Below are 20,077 nucleotides of genomic sequence, written 5' to 3'. Positions count from 1 at the left end.
AATGTTGGCTGTGTCCAGAGACCTGCATCTGGTCAAGTTACAGTGCAAAAATTTGTACAGTGCTACTGTTCGGTAGCTGAGCCTTGATAGCTCTATTTAAGGTTTGTTCTTATGAAGTAACTGTTAATAATGAAGCAACTGGAATAATGTTACGTGTGATGCTTACCTGTTCCCCTTTGGCACTCTACATTTTTTTGCTTGGATTTTGACCAGGCCCTCACTTCCTGTGAGTGGCAAAGCTGCACTGTGATGGTGGTTCATCCCGCAGAGCTCCACCTGACCTTGGGTATGGTGTAACACCAGAAGACTGAATGTGTCTGTTCCTTCTCCTCCTTAGATCTATCCTCTCACTCTCTATGGTATAAGTATGTAATGGAATAAAATGGGAATTGCCCTTGGGTAACTTCAAGCATACAGAATATGCCTTTGCTGTCACAGCTTTATAAACGAATCTGTAAATGATTTGTAAAGGCTATCACCCTATGAGGGGTCTGGCTTCTCTAGGGGCACCCACTGAAGATGTTTGGGCTGTCCTGGCACGAGATCCATTTGGAAGAGCTGTCTGTTCTTTCTGGGAACTAGTGTAGCAAACAGCTGTTCTGAAAGAATTCCATATTGTAGGAGTTAGTTGTCATCATACTGGTGTCCATGCTTTTGTCCATGTGTTACAATCAGGGACAAGATAGAAGGAAATGTCTAGGCTTCAGACTACTTCCTTCTGTCTTACATCTACCTCTTTCCTGGACCAGCTTGTTCTCTGTGATCTCAAAGCATGGTCAAACATGGTATTTAACAAAGACAACGTTCTCCTCATTTGGAACTTAGTTTACCAATTCAGAATATTCTTGCTCAAAAGCTAAAAGACTGCAAGAATTCCAAAGTAGAAATTTTATTTTGTGATTCACAATTTATGGAACAAGAAAGAAGGTTCAGGGATTTTTATCTTAAGGAGATAAGGCTCTTGCAAAGTATTTATGATAGTGCTAGGTTCAGGATGGCTGTAAGATGCATAAGCAGCATGCTATGCAATACCATCCTTGCATAGCAGCTCAAATGTAAAAACACAGTCTGGTCTGTGATTCAGTGATGCTCCTCAGCTGAGGTAGAAGGGAAATGAATGTGCTTATGTGTATGGGCCTGAACTAGTTGAATGGAGTGTCAGGAAATACTCTGGTCAGGGTAAAATATGCTTCATTCCTTGCATGAATGGATACTTATATTCACATGTACACAGACTTGAAATCCAATTAGCTCCCTGATTCTTTCACCTGAGCTGTGAAAAAAATACGATGGTGCTTTACATCTACTGAAGTAGAAACTCTTGTTTCACATCTAATGGAGAATGTACCCTTGAATGAAGACTTTGGTTTGAATGAATAAGTTTGTTCTTGAGAGATGCTCAGTTTTATTTGTTGTCAGCATTGCAAATTCAGTGTTCATGGTGTTAAAGCCTCTTAGGTCAAAAACCTACGTTCATCAATTTACACAGATCTGCTCTTCAGCATAAAAAAGCAACGGATTAGACAACAAGAGGTAGATTTCATAGTTTTAATGCTGATTTGAACAGTCTCCCAGAAAAAGGAAGCACCAAACATTGGGTCTCTTTCAGCCAAATCTCATGTTGGATTAGGAACCTGCCTGGACGCTTTGTTTTCAGTATTCATCATTGAAGGGATATTCTGGATGGTCACGCCACCTGTGGAGAGGTCAGATTGAACAAGTGAGTCTCCTGGGATATCACATCAGTGATGTACTCATGCTGTGCCGAGCAAAGCTCTTATCTCTCCTGGGGAGAGGAAGCCTTAGTGGAAGACCATTCTGTGATTCTGATACTGTCTGCCCTGAATAATCTTCCCTGCAGAGCTGACAGTACACCTGTGCACTTAAGGAGAGGATAGTGAAGGACTGTTTTTTCAGGTCTATAGATCACATTTCAGATCTAGGTCTAGTTGGTTGTTTCTTCAAGTAGCTCCCATCTCCAGACTAAGTCTGGCTGTCCCTGTTCCTCAAAACCCACTAGCTCAGCTGAGGTGCAGATGCACTGCCAGATTAATAGCACCAGTAGCAGAGTGTACGAAGAAGTTTTGGGATGACTCCTTTCAGGAAAGAAAGGGAAATTCATGGTTGCTTGCAGCAAAGGTAGAGGCACTTCAGGCTCCATCTTAAATGCTGCATTCCCAAGGAAGACACATGATCCAAGAACATTTTAAAAGGCAAGAGGTAAGTTCTGAGGGTAAAGTGCAGGTGAAAAATAACACTGGTTGTCTGAAAATGGCCAATGTAAGAGGGAGGTAGTTGAGTGAGGAAGTGTGGGTTTTAATGTTTTTTATTTTTATTTATTTTAGAAGATGGTGCTAAACCACAAGTCCTGGCTTGACAAACATTTTCCACTAGCAAAACCTAGAATTTTTGAAGAACTCTGTCAGGTGCACTGTGGCAGCTGGTTGCCTTGCCTTACAACAGAGCACAACAAATACTGGCATTTATCCCATACGTGAATCGTTCCAATTTGAGAAGGATACATTTCACAATATTGAATTAACTGACTGGAAGACATCAAGCATTTTGAATTGGTTGCGTCAAAACATTTCATTCTGATATTCAGCCAAGATGAATTGTTTACGTATTAACAGATTGAGATGGCTCAAAAAAAAACCACTTTGTCATGTTTTGGTTTCAGCATAATTTGACAATCTCTCAGCCACCACTGTCATAATACCTAGTTTCCATCTATGGAGCATGCTTTCTACTCAGATCACATATGTTCTCTTGTGTACCAAAATGATTCACTCAAAGGAGATAAGGCAGCTTGGAATAACTGGTAAGGAAGAATGTCCTCCCAGTCTCTGCTATGGACAAAATAGATTCAGCAGATAGATTAACGAAAATCTTGCCAAAATAATGCTTTTAGATTTCTCAAGGGATGAAGAAACCATTTCAGACTAAGACTTTCTGGACTACACCTATCTCTCTCTCTCCCTTTTTTTTTTTTTTTTTTTTCTTCCCTGCTCAGATGTCTAACTTGCTAACTCATTCCAATTAGTGTAATATCCTGTTCCAATGGGCTTACTCACACTATCAGAACAAAAGATTTGCACATGGTAGCTGATAACTGGAAGAGTCACTGGAAAGTTGTATTTTTCCATTTGCTGGTGTTTGAGTTGCAACAGTGGAAGGCTTTCCACAAAGCTAGCTAACCAGAATTTTTTCTATATGGTGGTTTGACCTCCTCAAATACCTATTTGTGAATGAAATAAGGCATCTGTCTAGGCTTGTAAGACATCTGTTGCAGCATCAATTCCAGATGCTTTAGTTCAAGAACATACTACTGGGTAGATATAGGTTTAATTGCTCCTTATGTAGCAAAGTTACTTTTCCAAAAAATTATTTAAGTTTAAGATTGAGGCCAGACTGTACTGTAGCACTTTCCCCAAACATGGCACTTCTGTGAAACAGAATTGCCAGTGTCTATCCCATACATGCTGCTTTCCTTGTCCTCAGTAGCCTCCTGTGACAAAATTTAGTCTAATAAAGCAAAACATCTCATTTGTTAGCTTTAGATTAGTGACCTTGTAAGTTCTCTTCCCATGGGAATTTACCTCCTCTAATTTTGCTTCTGGAAAAGGCTCTTTCTGTACTAGGGTTACTTTTAATGTATATTCTCACTAACAAAAGTTAAATGATGTTCTAACTTAACCTGGCCTTGTAAAATCAAATGATTTCCAATACCAAAACTTTCATAAATATTTGCTAGGCCATTTGTGAGAAGCTTTTTGGAACTAAGTGCTGCTAATTAATTGGAGGCTAATTTAAGTTGCAAGAAACTAAAGCTTCAGAGCACATTGCAGAGCTTAGATGTGAAAGATGAACTCTATTATGATGCTTTTAACTTAGTTAATATTTTCTGTCGTGTTTATCACAGTAAGTGGTTTATTTGTTCCTTTGAAACATTTTCCCTATCTTTTGAGCAACAGTCAACATTTTAGAGGGCTATTGATGCTGCTGTCCTGCTTTTTGTTATTATTAGTGTTTGAGCACAGTGGCAAGATGTAGATAACCCAGGCTAACAAGAGAAATATATCAACATGAATCCTTTTAGTGTTTGGCTACACACTGAGTGCCCTGAAAAAGGGAAAGCATAGTTTGGTCACAGATTGTGAATACTCTTAAGCTCAAGGTAAAACGAATGGCCTTTTTCTCCAAAAGAGATCTGGGTCAGCCTGAGCCTTCTAGGGCAGTGCAACCTTCAGGTGGAGATAAACTACTTTTGGATTTTAAGATTTAGATCATAAGCAGCAAGAAATGAATTAGAAAGTGGTCTAGCAGTCAAACAAGCTTTGTGGCTTTCTGCTTTTCGTACAAGAGGATAGAACTGAACAGGAGAAAAGGAGAGGTGCCTGAAGGCTGGAGGAAAGTCAAGATATGGCAAAAAAGGGGCAAGAAGGGGGAGCTGGGAAACTACAGGAGATTCAGCCTCACTTCTGTCCTTGGGAAGGTGATAGAACAACGTATTCTGGATGTCATCTCCAAGCAAGTGGAAGAAGAAAAGGTTAAGAGTAGTAGTTAACGTGGATTTGCCAAGGGGAAATCATGCTTGACTGTTCTGGTAGCCTTCTGTGACCAGCTGGGTAGATGAGGGGAGAACAGTGGATGTTGTGTATCTTGACTTTAGCAAAGCTTTTGACTCTGTCTCCCATAACATCCTTCTAGGTAAGGTTAGGAAGTATGGGATAGATGAGTGAACAGTGAGATGGACTGAGAATTGGCTGACTGGCAGAGCTTGGTGGGACTGGGTCCCGTCTTGTTTAACATCTTCATCAATGATCAGGATAAAGGGATAGAATGTGAACTCTGCAGGTTTGCTGAGGATGTGAAACTGGGAGGAGTAGCTGACAAACCAGAAGGCTGTGTGCCATTCAGCAAGACGTGGACAAGTTAGAGAGTTGGGCAGAGGATCCTTGTGAAGTTCCAAAAGCGCAATTTTAGAGTCCTACACCTGGGGGGTAATAACCATCTGCATCAGTACAGGTGGGGGCTGATCTGCTTGAAAGGGTCTCTGTGGAGAATGACCTGGGTATCCTGCTATCCTGCACTTGACCATGAGCCAGTGGTGTGGTCTTATGGCCAAGAAGGCTAATGGTATCCTGGGAAGCTACTAAGGGAGAAGGAGTAGAGCTCTTCTTAAACTAGCTCTATACTGCATATTTTTACTTTTTATAGTATTGCTCTTAAGTTATTCTTCTGTATATCATTTTAGGATAAATTGTCTCTGGAAACAGTAGGGCTACAATTCATAAGCAATAATACTTAAATACTTGAATGCTTGCTGAGCAATGAGAGAAGTTGGGAAGGAGGGGAAGGGCAAGAAAGTATTCCTGTTTGAATATCAGAGCTGGTATTCACACTGGTGGTTAAAGAAGGTCAATACTACAGCTTGTGACTGACTGAGATAGCCATCACAACACATAGTGATCAAGGAGTTGTAGAGATGGAATAGCCAGAAGCAGACATCATCTTTTAGGTGGGCATTCGAAATTTGAGCTTTCAGCAAGTGTTGCAAGCTTATTTTTGTGAATGATCTGAGACATATTCAGACTGCATTAAAGAGCTCCTACTTCTGAGTTTTATCATAATACAAGGTTGATTATACAAAAATTAATATTAATAGAAGATTTAAAAAGAAAACACTTCCTCAAAAAAAACCAAGAATGTTTGGTGAGAATTTTGGACTTATCCTGGACTTACATTAAAAGTTCCACATAACGAACATTTTTGTTCAGGGCTTCAATTTCTTTCATCTCTTTCTCAGTGAGAGAGAAGTCAAAGATCTATTGGAAGGAAATGTTGAGAATAAGTTACAATTTCTTGTCACAGGTAACATTTCATGTGCTCCAGATTTCAGAAGTACAAGGGACACAGGAAAAAATACTCCCACTTATTTGGAGTGGATGGAGGGGTCAGGCCAGTTGTTTTCAAGTAGTTTGGTTATAAGCCTTTTTGGCATGCCCGTATACAGCACCATCCCTTCCTCAGTAATGCTACTCCATAACTGAGGATAAGTCAGAACAGGCCAGTGATCTCTGTATACCTCCAACCAGCAATTCTTGGGCTACAGATCTACCAAGTGACTTTGTTTCGCTTGTGCTGCTCAGTGCAGTAGTGGGTACCAGAATTCTTTCACTGTTCTGCTCTGTTATTATCATACTACAGTGCTATTAAGTGATGGTGTCAAAAAGAATTAAACTGACACTGGTCAAGTTTTCCATCTATGGAAGTAGATGGGAAAACTGCCTTTCATAGGGGCTAAGTCAGAGCAAATGGATTCTTTTCTGTACCATTAGAGTGTGAATTTACCTGAAAATTCTCTCTGATGCGTTGGGGGTTGAAGCTTTTTGGGATGACCACCACCCCTCGCTGGATGCTGAAACGCAATGCAACCTGCGCTGCTGTCTTACTGTACTTTTTGCCAATGGCATTCAGCACGGGATCTTCCAGTAAAGGAGGGGAGGACACATTTACCCTGGAAGAGAATTGAGGAAAAACATAGTCTTGCTGTTTTTAGTATTAAAACACACAGGCATCTACTCATTCATGGGCAGAATATTGCACCTTTGGACAATTCTGTGAAGGATGGAGGAGAAGCTTTGGTTGTCAAAGGAAACTTCCTGTGTCATATCCTAACATAAGCTTATTTTCTACTTTCTCAGTGGAGACTTCCACAGCCTCTTTCTGGCAGAGGAGTCGTATGGAGACCTCCCATACAGGCACCTGGCACTTTTGATGACAACATGCATCAGGAATGTTATAAGTATACATTCACAACTGTAATATTTAGACACTTGAGTTCAAAACTACTCTGAAAAGGCATTTCACGCAGATCCATCAATGGAGATTTATTATTTATTTCCAGGATGATGGCCCTGCTACTTGGGAATAACATGGGCACTTACCATGTTTCATCCCTCGAGGTTCCCAATGGGCTGTATCCAACAATAACAATGTCATGTTGCCTGCAAAATTCTAAGAGTTTGGGTTGGGTGAAATAGGGATGGCATTCAACCTACAAAAGTAACATAAAAAGAATGTTTAATCAGTAAGACCAGATATGGAAGTAGATGGTGTCGCAGTATTTGTAAGTGTTACAGGTTAAAGATGACTTCTTGGCTTTCAGGAAAGGATATATGTAAGTTAATGAATATGGGAATTTGATTACAGTACTAATGATATACTGCTGGGTGATGGATTTTATTTATTTATTTATTTTTGGTGGGCAGCAGATCAACATCTATGATTATAATTTTGTTGTAGGACATTTGTGGCAATAAGTGGGGAGGTGGAGCTGAGGGAGTCTGACTAAGCTGAGAAGGCAACCCACCTGATATGGGTCAGATCATTGGTTCTCTGTTTTATCAGGATGACCAATCTGATGTCATTTTTAGGGTAAGTGTTGGCAGAAGCTGTCCTGTATAGAAAGTTGAGTAGGTATATGCAAAAGGTGAGGTATTTCCACAATGGCTATGATGTCATTATGAGCTCTGCCCTCTCATATTGCAAATACTGTCCCTAATTCCCTTACAGGAAGGGATTTTCTGGAAGTACTCTCTGTCTTTGGGAAAGAAATATCTACAAGGTGACAGAAAAACATCTGTTTGAAAGCAATCTGGATCTCGCTGGCACATCTATGCTTTCTGGCTGCCTGACTTAATCTGTATTTAATATTTTTGCACAGTTTTTCTTGACCCCATGAAGCAGCAGTGCAGTCCTAGGTGCACTCAGTGAACAGCAACTGAATTTTGCAGCTACTGGCAATGTTAGTACCAATGAAGAGTGCTAGAATTTCCTCCTCTTTCAGGCTGCCCTGCCCTATGCCAATTCCAGCCCTCCTGGCTATGCGCTGGGGATAGGAAGTTGGTCCCAGTTGGTCTCTGACCTCTTCTCTGATATTGCTAATGTGGATGCTCATCTGTGCCAGATGAGTCTGAAAAGTTTCCCAGTGACTTCTAGAAAATACAGTGAGCTGCCAAATGCCTGTCAAAGGTATTGAGCACTTGGATGGGTCACTGCCACCTCCCTCAAGCTCTGAGCCCTACTACTGTGATTAACTTGGATATCACCTATCATCTTCATAGGCTCGTTCAGCTCCAATTGGTTGCTTTATTTATTTTTTTTTCCATTTTAATTCATGTTTTTCTCCAACTCTTACTGAAACTCTTACTGGAAAGGCAGAAGAGAGAAAGAAATTACATCTAATGGCTGTTACATGGGAAGATTAGAGTGACCCAGGGTTTCTGATATTTAGGGTTGTTTAGGCTTAGTGTCAGCTGAGGTAAGTGTGGCTTCACTGAGGACTAGTTAACCCCAAATGGTTTGTCTTAGGAACTTTTTGGATGCAAAGTAAAGTACATGGCAGAGATTTAACCTGGCTGTGGAGCTTGACATAGAAGTGTGAATTTTATAATCCCGAAACAGGAACTGAGAAGAGTGGTTGTTCTAGTACCTTCAAGTTTTATCTTGAGCTTACACAGGATGAGTAAAATTTTCAAGCTAGAAAGTGTGACTATATAGAGGGCAACAGCTGTGGCAAAGCATCACCCTGCTGCATAGGCGTTGTGTTGCCTCTATCTTCCCTACTGGGCACTGGTACCACAGCAGGCGCTGCCCTTGGCTTCAGGTCATACCTGGTTGCTGACAGGCTTGTGCTTAAGTCCTGGCTTGTTCAGGATCATCTCCAGCTGCCTGCGGTTGAAATTGGATACTCCAATAGACTTTGCCAAGCCTGCGTCTTTACATGCTTCCATAGCCTGCAAAGACAGCAAAGATTAGTGGAGTCTCAAAAGCTGGCTTGATTCCTTGAAGCGTGTGTTTTGGAGGGGTAGAAGCCAGTCCATTCTTGAAAGTGCAGAAAACTTGCAGCAGCAGAGCTAGCAGCTCTGTTACCATGAAGGCTGGTGCTATCCCACTGTTCTAAACTTTTGTCTCATGTAGACCTGCTTTCCAGACCAAACCCTAATGTTTTGCCATGAAGGTAGAATTTGTTTGGAAAGCAGACAGGTTAATTTGGGAATACAAAGTAGGAGGAAAAGGTGGGAGAAGGGAATTCTACATTTTGTATGTCTCGAATCCTAATAGCTGAAAAAGCTTTATGAATGCTGTGTGTATGAACACATGCTTCTTCATTCAACTTTATCTGCTAAGTTGTTAGGAGGAAAGAGGCTCCTTCCCTACAATCTTCCTACAGTCTTCCTGTTTGCTCCCAGAAACTGCTTACAGATGATTTAGGGGCTGTTCAAGGCAGCACAGCTGGTTGCCCCTCCTGCAAGTTTCGTTGTTATTTTCTGTCTCACAGGAGTTGAAAGCAGGGAGGTAAGAGGCACCAGGTATTTGACGACCTCTAGTTGGCCCTATATGCTTTGTATCACTCAGTGACAAGTCAGCAGTCATCTGGAGACATTTTTCTTGCTGGCACCACGCTGAAAGACTGAAATTATCTGGATTGAGTTTAGCCAGGTTTATTTAGACTGATGCTCTTATTTGCAAGCAGCTGCCGCTACCTATTCTTACCTCAGCCTTCTAGCTTAAAAGAGAGACCTTCTACAATATATCCTTTACAATAAAGCACCAGCTTAAAGTGTTCAGACAGCTGCTGCCTTGAGCAATTAGTTGTGAAAAAGAGAAATTACATCAGCCCCAGATGGGGAAATAAACAGCTAATATGGGAGTCCTCAGCTCCATGAGATTCTGCCTGGATGTCTTCACTGCCAAAAAAGGTCCTGGGCTCTCTTCTGCTCTGAACTTTTGCTCAAGATTTCAGCCATTCTCTATGTATCTTCATCTACCAGACCTCAAGTAGAGCTGAACTGGGATGTGACTATCCAGTTCTGGGCAGTGCAAGCTGAAGTGGAATGTGGAATAGCCCATGTTGACTATCTTGGTGTGAACTGTGCTGAATTAGTAATGCTTTCGCAGCTCACGTGACGTGGAAGGAACGTTGAACATCTTTGGCTCTGAATTAAAGGCTATTTAAGGCTTCAAAAGGCAGGAACGTGAGGAAATCACCAATCTCACCTTCTGCCTCACCTGAGACCAAATGGCAGTAGGACATCTTAACTAACACACCTCACAAACAATTTTAGAATGCAGTCTTCTGAGGAAATGCTGTTTTCCTGCAGGCTTCTTTAGCAGAATATTCTTATGTTCTCATCCTACAACTAAATTTACAAGGGAGTGAACTTATTTTGATGGTGACTTTTTAAATTAATACAATTATTATTACATTATTATTACTTCTAAATGAGGAGCTTTAGGGAAAAATTTGGTTTACGTTAATGGAAAAACATTTCCTTTTTTGAGGAAGATCCAGTTGCTTACTCCTTCGGGGCTTCAACTTTCTGCTGCTGTAAAGGTCTGATTAAAAAGGAGAGGCAATGGGGGGGGGTGCGGGGGAGAAAACACTACAGGTATATCAACTTGTTAATGTGTGCTCTCTGAAGGAAGCACAGACATCAAATGCCGTAATAATATTTTGTTTTGTTATAAAAATAATTAAATGATGAAAAGAAGCACTGTTTCTAGAAACAGGAGTCAAATTTATCCATGAAGCTAGTAGAACTTGATCCATTTGTTCTGTCAGTATGTCTCAGCTCTGCTTATGAAGACGGCAAGTAAAGCTGAGAATGAGGATCTGGTTTTTTTTTTGGTTTTTTTTTTTTTTTGTTGCTGTTTTTTAAGCATATATAGATATTGTGTTTGCTTACCTCCCACGTGGCACATAAATTTGTCTCATGGTAGATAAATTTTCCATTTTCATCTCTTGGGTAGATTGCATCTCCAGGCTGAAAAGTAAAAATAGATTTCTTTTTTTTATTAAAAAAAAAAAAAAAAAAAAAAAGGGGGGGAGGAGGGGGAGAGGAAAAAAGAAAAACTTTCACTCCTCAGAGCAAAGATTTTTTTTTTCCAGTCTTTCTACCAGCAAACATATGAAAATAAGTACACTCGAAAGCTTTCTGAAACACCCGAAGTTCAACAGGTCATTCATGCTGGGCTTACCACATCCTCCACTGCGAGACAGTCCTTGGATACACTTCTGGACTGTCACATGAATGCATGCTTAGGAACTCCAGGATGGCCTTATTTTTCAATAAACTTTTGACCCTTACAGTAAGGCAAACAAAGAATGAATATGCTTCCAAAGAGCTAAGTTAGAGTGCCAGTCTGTATTCCTTCCCCTTTCTTTCTGTCCCTCCTTTCTTCTCAGCCTTCCTCTGATCCTGTTTTTTTTTGTCCTGGGTGCCTGAGAAGAGCACCATCTCAGTCCAGCTCCAGCTGGAGTGATCATTTCCAAAATTTACTACTTTACTATTTTATTTACTATTATAACAATCTAAGTGCACAGCTATTGTACATGCTGCACATTTTTAAGTGCATTAACTGCATTTCCTAGGGCACTCCTTGTAACTCTTCCTGTCTCTGTGCTCCACAAGCAAGACTTCAGGGATGAGTTATGAACTGATACCTCACAATATGAGCTTTCTTTTACTTCCTGCAATTAATATTGCAGGCAGTGCATTAACATCACCCTCCCTTTTGTCTGAATGTAATTCCACTTTTTTTTTTTTTTTTTTTTTTTTTTTTGTGAAAGCCCTTCAGTGATGTTTAACATTTGCTCTGACTGCAAAGTGCTACATTTCTAAAGACTGAATGCAAGCTGTTGGAATGATAATTCCTTATGGAAAGGATTCTTGAGTTCAAATTCAAGGCATTTCATAGGACAAGTGAGCCTAGGGAAAACACAGACTTAGATTACAGGCACCAAATTACAATCACGAGCATGTCTTCTTCAGATGTGCTGGCTTTCCTCAATGAATTCTCTGAAGAGGACCTATTGCCTTTGTTGCTGTGGCTTGCTGGAAAAACAACTAGCCTAGAAAGAAGCAGGTGGTTATTGAAAATATTTTTCTACCAGAAAGAAAACTAATTGTCATTGTAATTTGAAACGGAGAGAATTTATTTACAAAACCACACTGATGTATTTTGGAACAAACCATTTATCCCCATGATATTCTAACAAGCTATTCAGAGACTATGAGCTCAGGGCACACAGGCACAGCGTATGGATTTCATGGAGTTCTGGGGATAGCTCTGTTTCAATCCATTAAATTCTGTTCAATGTTTCTTCTTTTATAGTAGTCAATGTTACATTACATATAGGAGTGAGCAATTACACTAGTTCAGACATGCAGCATTTTTCTCTATTTCTATTCCTTGTGTTCTAAAAAGCCAACAAAGCTGGGATAAAGGTAGCTTGAAGATTGAGTTTGGTGCCAGCTACTCTGAATTTTCACAAGGATAAATTCTTGCTTCTGCTTCCAGGGATTTACACAAGGTTTCTGCTCAGTAGTCTCCAGGCAGTACTTCCTCTGTCAAGCAATGTTTTTTTTTTAAGCAAGCAAGTCCCTGAATGACAGAACTGACAGTAAATGGATAGGGAGGGATAACATGCTGACAGTGTTTTGCAGGTAACATGATGGTGGTTGCTAAGTCTTTGAAGTCTCTCAGCAGTTTAGCACATTTCTCACCTTGAATTCTTATGGACTGTAAACACCAGTCATTGGCACAAATGTTCATCTTCTCTTGCAGTTGTCTTGGAGACAGTCACATAGCTTAGACTGAATACAAGGTGGTTTTCTACCATGTTCTTATGTGAGCATTGAAACAGTTGGGACAACCCTGCACAGCCACTGCTGCTATGCAGTGCTGCAGTGCTCCCTTAGTTCTCAAACTCAGGGACACCCCAAAAGCTACCAGACAATTTGCATATTTAAAGCACAGCAGTTGGTAACAACTGAGAGGAAAAACCTCCTCCCATGGTAATAATTTCCTCACCAACACAAATGCAGGGAGACAGGTCTGCACCTCCCATCACCTTCTCAAAATGTACTTTGACACATGCGCTTTCTCAAGAAGGCAATCTAACAAATTGTAAATGCATACTGTGCAAACAGAAGGCCATAAAATGTCAAGTAGCAAGGCTATTAATCTGTTTTATTATTTTAAAATCACAAAAAGATACTTAAAGTGAGCTTGTTCAATTTAAGGCCAAAATATGTCTTTTTCTGGTAGCTGGGAGGGATCTAGAGATTGTTTAGTGTGTGGGTACCTGCTTACTAACCATCTGACTAGAGGCATCCACCTCCCAATGGATACAAGCTGCTGAGGGAGAGAGCATGTGATGACCTGAAGAAAGCCTGTGAGTGCTGAGTGCCCCCAGAGAAGGGCAACAAAGCTGTGAGGGGTCTGGAGCACAAGCCTTATGGGGAGCAGCTGAGGGAACTGGGGTTGTTCAAGTCCAGAGAAGGGGACTCAAGGGAGACTTCATTGCTCTCTACAGTGACCTGAAAGGAAGTTGTGGTAAGGTGGGAGTCAGCCTCCTCTCCTAGGTAGTGAGAGGTAACAGCTTTAAGTGTGCCAGTGGAGGTTCAGGTTGGAGATTATGAAAAATTTCTCAGAAGGAGTGGTGATGCATTGGAACAGGCTGCCCAGGGAGGCGGTGGAGTCACCGTACCTCAAGGTGTTCAAGAACTGTATGAGACATGGTTTTTTAGGGAAATATTAGTGGTAGGTGGAGGGTTGGACTAGATGATCTTAGAGGTCTTTTCCAGTCTTAATGATTCTATGGTATCTGTCTTACCACGGAAGAGGGGCTGAGCACCACCGCTGGGCTAAGGGGAGGAAGGACAGAAGTCCTGAATGGAGAATCCCTATAAGGGGGAGAACAAAAAGAAAAGGGAGACTCAGGCTGAAGTTAATAGTTCAGTGATTAATGTTTTCCCAGATACCATTCTTGGTGTACTTACAAGTACTGGCATAGTGGGGCTTTCTTCCTATGAGTGGTACTCTCAGCAAATAAATTCCTTTCTACCTGAAAGTCCCTGTGAGAACTTGCACCAGTTGGCTGTGTCGAGGCATTTTCCTTGCTGATTTCAGAATGGGACTATGAGTTTTGGCTCAAGTTCTTCACTGATTCCAAGGAGAAAGTAGTTTTGTTAGAAGGCATTTAAGGAGACAGATAAGTGTCAGCTTTTGCAGAGAAGGAAAGAGAAGGAGTCTATTAGCATGTTCTACCTATGCAGTCCTCCGCAAAGGCAAGTGTCGTGTTTGGGATGGGTGTATTTTGTGAGGGAGGTAGCAAAAAAAGGAAACATCTGGCATACGAAAACGTGCATTTTTTAAGCAGAAGGTGACTTCTTTTTTAATCTCCCTTCAAAAGGGGCACGAGTAAATCTGGGACTGCTACTCTTTTAATAGCAGAGCTTGTTGATACAAGCCTCATGGAGTCAGATGTACGTTACTTTAAAGCCAGCTGTCTATATCTTTATGTTGTGAGACAATGACCTTCACTATGTGGGAGAGTGAACTACTAGAGAATACAAACACAAGAAAGGGGAAGCAGGAAATTGCAAGTGGTGGGAAATTTTTAAAAATGCACCCAAAAGGATTCCATACGTGGGACTGGATAAATAAAGTTTTGATATGTAAGTCCAATACTGATGTGGAGGTCTTAACAGGAAAAAGGATTTACAGGTCCAAGGTGATTGCTCCATTGCTAAATTGCTTCCTATCTCGTGCTTCTGGCAGTTTGGAATCTGTGGTACAATATGATTTTAGTAATTAATTTCCTTGCAAAAAAAAGGTATGGCCAATTTAGCACTTTAACACTCCCACAGAAACAATTAGGTAGGTAATTTCCTGGCCTTAGTATCTTTAAGAAAAAGGACTTACTTGGTTAAAAAATCTCTAAAAGTTTTTTGAATCTCAATTTTCTAATTTCAGTATTACTTAATTTACCTTCATATCATGTACTTGCACGTGAAAATTTTAGAGCAAATTGTCTGTGAAACCAGAAAGTTCAAGGAGACTTACAAGAGCTGGTTGCAGTGGAGGCATACAACTCTGATGTGAGTTCCTCACTTTCAAGGGTTTTGTGACTGCAGGAAGAAGTTGCCAAGAGCCAGCAGAATGAAGAAATACGACGCTTTAACTTTTTAGACATTTGAGAGCAAGAAATAGACAACCCTTATTTGGGGTTAACTGTCACCTACTCAAGCTGTCTGAGAGGAGCACTACATTTAAGGAGATTAAGATCACAGCTATGATTTGATCATTGGTTTTAGTGCTCCTGAGGCTGTTCTATTTTTGAGATAGAGTAAGGGACATCAGCTCTTGCCCCATCTTCTCCCTACCCACTCTCTGCTCCTGGCTCCTCATGGCTTTGTACAATACCTGTGTTACTTCACCTAAAGTAGTTCTTCAGCATAATTAGTCTTCTACTTAAGTTAGGAGACCTGTCCTTTCAGTGGAGAGACTTGATGCTACAGCTGTTAGTAATGAATCTCACACACCTGTAAATCCCTCTGTGTGGGTAATGCAGAGAAATATGTGCAGGCACTGTATAAAGAACATCATCTTGCATAAGTGCTATTTTCAGTGTGGACTGGAAGCTACAAGGATGATGCTAGACGGAAACCTTGGTTCAAGCCAAACGCGTACTTTGTAGGGCAATTTTTCTTTTTACCTTGAAAGCCATTGGCAGCTCAATAATGTAGAGGTCGACATAATCCAGCTGCAGGATCTTCAGGGTTTTCTCCAATGTGGGACGTACCAGCTCTGGTGGATGGCAGGTGTTCCACAGCTGGGGAAACAAGCACAGACTCTGTTTAGGGTGTCATGAGTGACAGCGAGCATCCTCCAGCCAATTCCCTCCATCTCATACACTCTTGTACTTCTGACAGAGCTCATTATACACAGTACAAAGATACCACGGTCTACACTGCTGCAAGAAAAATGCAAGGGGCTTTATCCCATATTACTCCACAGGAATTTGTAGAAGTTAAGACAGGAATCCTTGCCCAGGACTGTCTGTGTGCTGACCCAGTAAAGCTACCAAATACCTGCTTGTTACAAGACAGGTTATTCAGAGTTGTGTTTATTGCAAACTCTTGCTCAATGAACTTAGGCAGATTCCTTTTGTTTTATGAGCTTTCCAAGCATATGCTTTCACTGGAAAACTTTGTTCCCACAAGAAATCTGTGGTCAGGTTTATGCTTGAAGGCTGAAGCTCAGATCATGTGAGCTTGCTATTGAATTGCCAAGCACCTGGCACAAAGAGGATCTTTTGGTTTTTTTCCTGTGGCCGTGGAGTCTGCATGACTGCCGACATAGCAAAGTTTAAACTTACTCCTCTATCTTCACTGAAAGAAGTATTATTGTTTAGTTACCGTAACACAGGTGTGATCAGTTAAAGGATAGCCTTTGCAACCTCTTTAATCATAACCAGTGCTATGGCCTGATGTTGCTATGGAGTGTGCTCAGTTGATTAGCTTGCAATGCTACCTCTAACAGAACTCTGCTGATGCAAATCTCTTGCAAGAATAGAACCATAACATTGTAATTAGTAACCAAGAACTCTTTGTGAACCATTCTTTGAAGCTAAAATCTACAAAAAAGTGAAATTAACATACAATGGTATACAAGTACCATCTGGTTGCATAGAATAAGTTGGGCCATTCTATCTTTATTGGGGGAATGATGGGGAAGGTTGGGTGTTTGGGGTTTTTTTTTTGTTTTTCAACGCACCAAACTGACATTTGGAGTCATATTGTGATTTTTGGCACCTTCATTGGCTGGAAAAAAACTGATGTTTGTTGGTATAGTCATTGTCTAGCCAATTTTGCTACCAATGCAGAAGTCGCAGCATGCCAAGTTATAGAATGAAACCATTTCTGAAACATGAAACACTTGAACTGAAGTTTTCAAAAGATAAGGATTATAGGTGTTAAGACATAGCCTGAGTAAGTTTTGAAGTATTTTAATTATTATTTACTTAGAGTGTAAACTACTTAGTTGTGCCGGCAAAGGCAAGAATGTTATCTTGAAGCTTAGCTGTCCTAAGAGCATGCATATCTTCCTGCCCTAAGCTGAAGCACCAAAGTGACACCAACACCTCAAAGTTCACACTGGGTCTTAATCCTGTTGCAAAAAATGAAGAATTTAAGATCAGTGAAGTGTTGACTACATGGGTTGAGGTGTAGCACAGTACAAGGCTCAAGGTCCTGCTCTCAGTTTTAAGCTGTTAAGCTGGATTTCCTGAAAGCCTTTGGTCTGGGTGCTATTAAAGCATTTGCCAATCTTTGATTTTCATTTTACAAGTAAAATGAGATGTTCTTTTGAACTTCACATATGTAAGGAAGTGAATCTTTATATCCTTCATGTTTAGTTTGTTTTGTTACTTTGATTTAGAAATTTAGTAACTGAAGGTATATTGACAGCTTGGGAGCTGTTTTTCCTAGTGCCCTTAGTAGCTCAGTGCTGTTGAGCTAAGTTCTTGCCAGTGAATATCCATAACTTTTAAAAAATGCAGAAATTCTAAGGAAACAGTCTTTAGAAATAGCAAACATTTGTATTGCCTTAATACACAAATGCCATGGAAACTTCAGAGTTTCACAACTGTTTTCATGATTTGTACAAGTTATTGTATTATCTACCTAAGTAGAACCCATGCAGACATTTGAGAAGTCAAAGCTGCCAGCTGGCTTCAGCATTTCAGGACACCGTATTTCCTGGAAATGTTACTTTTATTTTAATGAAAGAAATATCCTGGGATGAAAGAGGAGACCAAAAAAGGTCTTGCTATATAAGCCAAGAGAGCTGCTGGCAATTGATAGAAAACCTCTAAAATTTCTGGATGCTGAGCTGCTGTGCCTGACCAGCCAGCCAGCAGCGAGAGCCAAGTGCAAGTGCCGATGATTTCAACTGGCAGTTGCAGCATGGTTGCACCAACTCACTATTCCAGTAACAGTGCCACTCCGTGGAGACATTCTTGTTAGTCCCTGCTGATTGACCAGCCTCTGACTCGCATCATCTTTGTTTAAGAGAAGGCCTGTATCAAGGAGTTGCATGTGCAGAGTCTTCTGTATGTATTTCCAGGACTTCTGATTCAGTGAGATTGAAAACAAACACAACTTTTGTTGCGCCTACTACTTTCAAGAATGTTCTATTACCACATTTTCCAGAAGATGCAACAGTTAGTGTTGGTCAGTTATCTATGAAGGTCTGATGTATCTACTGGTTTGATATTTGCCTATAATTTGTTCAATGCATAGATGTATAAGCTACACAAAGCTAAAGATATGTAAGCTCATTAGACAAAGGTCATCCAGTTCTGCTCTTTCTGGAAGGCTCAGAGTGGCTGTTCAAATGTCCAATGAAACCTATGAAAATCCTGGACTGATGGATTCATTTTTTGCAGTATATTTTCCACTTCTGCCTTTGATCACTTTAAAGGCTACAGAAGTGCTCTAATCAAGATGACCACCTGAAATTAAACCCTCATTTTGTCAAGCACAAGCAGGGCACAACAGAAAGATAAATCTGTGTCCTATCTCACAGTCCCAAGGAAGGCTGGAACTACAGGCATTGACTACCACAGTACTGCAAGTTGCAACTTTGATACTAGCAGGACACTTGCAGTTTAGGGAACAGCTGAACTCATAATCAAGAAACAGAAGGTGAAATTTCACAGCTCAATGTTTAAGTAGTGGGTAAATATATCTAGTGATCAGATCAGACAACTGAACATAGAAAGGCTTAATAAATAAAGTTTGGAGAATAAAATTTTGCCAAGAGGTGCTCTTTTGGAGATGCTGATGGGGGAAGCAGTTGGGAAAGCAGTTATTCAGTTCTAATCTTCATGTACAATTTTGTTGTTTTTTTAAAAAATTTGAAATATTACTGGTAATATGCAGTAATGACGCTACAAAACAGATGAAATAAAATATTTTAACTGATTGAAATAAATGTATTGGCATATGAGAAACTGAGAGATTACCCTGATCAAAGTGGAAATTCTGAGGACTTGAAGCTTTTCTTAGGATGGCAAAATTGTGACTGTAACCAGTAGTGCTGAGCAGGGAACTAGGAGTAAAGTTGCATATTTCACAGACTGAAAATTGCTTTACTTGGAAGTTGCTCTATAGTTGTTGAAAATCCTCTTGGTCTGCAAACTACACAATCTAAAGCTTATTTTCCCAGATCATAAAGCTTAACTAAATTGCTCATAGTAAAACAGGCCTTTTATCCCATCAGAACTTTCACTCTAGGAACTGTATATTTATTTCCAAGGCTGTTGAGTAACTCCTGTGGATTACGTCTTATTTGGGAAGGGAGAAAGGGAAAATATTAGGCTGTTATATTCAAAGAAGCATTGCCGGAAGGGGAACTTGAGGCCACAGAGTCCATTAGAAACTGGACAGGAACCATGGGCTTTCTGGGAGTCATCTGATCTTTTTTTAGAAATATGCTTTCTCTTATGCCCATAATCCGGTCAATGTATTTGTAGCAGCTTCTATCGTATGTTTTATTGGACAGGGGATTTCTTTCTTCTAGCAGAGAACTTGCTCTTACAGCCGGGATTTTAAAACAATAACTTGCTCATGCACTACTCCAGTCTTGTTACTGTAAACCCAAAGTGTGATGACCTCTTCTCTCCCAGTGTGTTGATTCATGATCATAGAAGTCTTTAATGACAGACAATACAGTAACTAGGGTGTAGCTTGATTAGTAATTCTTTGGCAGCAGTACCAACATAAGCACTTGCTGTTCTCCTGTACATAGACACTTGCATGCATGTGTTGGCTCCCACCCCTTCCATTGTGCAATCTCAGGGCAAATCTTTATGGGGAATTGCTCTAACAGACAGTAACTCATTTGCAAGATCATTGTCCGGATCTGGCTCAGTATGTGACTATACAAATGCATGTGCCAGCACAACACGTGTGACAGTAACAGCCCAGGTAGCACCACTGAGTGTAGCAATGGTCTAAATTTGCAGGTACCTACAGTACCAGGCAGAACACGTACTGCATTGTTCCCATTGCTAACTCACTTTTAAACTGACAACAGAGATTACTGTGCTTTACAGCAAAGCTAATGCTGAAAATGCTATCACTTCATGGTAAAAAGAGGAAAGAAATACAAAGAATGTTGGATCTAGAAATACACTGGATGTTGACCACTGGCGTTT

At 40.5% G+C, this 20,077-nt stretch overlaps 1 protein-coding gene across 2 annotated transcripts in view; it reads right to left on the bottom strand.

Moving 5' to 3' along the window:
• Nucleotides 1-1,534: 1,534 nt before the first annotated feature.
• Nucleotides 1,535-20,077, bottom strand: part of AKR1D1 (aldo-keto reductase family 1 member D1) — a 34,139-nt gene continuing 15,596 nt past the window's right edge. For both annotated transcript variants that reach the window (XM_042837595.1, XM_042837596.1), the window contains 7 exons: nucleotides 15,572-15,688; nucleotides 10,755-10,832; nucleotides 8,679-8,801; nucleotides 6,951-7,060; nucleotides 6,355-6,520; nucleotides 5,746-5,828; nucleotides 1,535-1,696 (listed from right to left, as the gene is read on the bottom strand). In XM_042837595.1, the coding sequence (XP_042693529.1) occupies nucleotides 1,654-1,696; nucleotides 5,746-5,828; nucleotides 6,355-6,520; nucleotides 6,951-7,060; nucleotides 8,679-8,801; nucleotides 10,755-10,832; nucleotides 15,572-15,688 (720 nt within the window). In that variant the 3' untranslated portion in view covers nucleotides 1,535-1,653. The remainder of the gene's footprint in view (nucleotides 1,697-5,745; nucleotides 5,829-6,354; nucleotides 6,521-6,950; nucleotides 7,061-8,678; nucleotides 8,802-10,754; nucleotides 10,833-15,571; nucleotides 15,689-20,077) is intronic.

Source organism: Centrocercus urophasianus, unplaced genomic scaffold (assembly GCF_019232065.1).
Source record: "Centrocercus urophasianus isolate 14NV4802_14NV808 unplaced genomic scaffold, USGS_Curo_1.0 seq_73, whole genome shotgun sequence".
Taxonomy (NCBI): Eukaryota; Metazoa; Chordata; class Aves; order Galliformes; family Phasianidae; genus Centrocercus; species Centrocercus urophasianus.
This window is presented reverse-complemented; position numbering and strand designations above follow the sequence as displayed.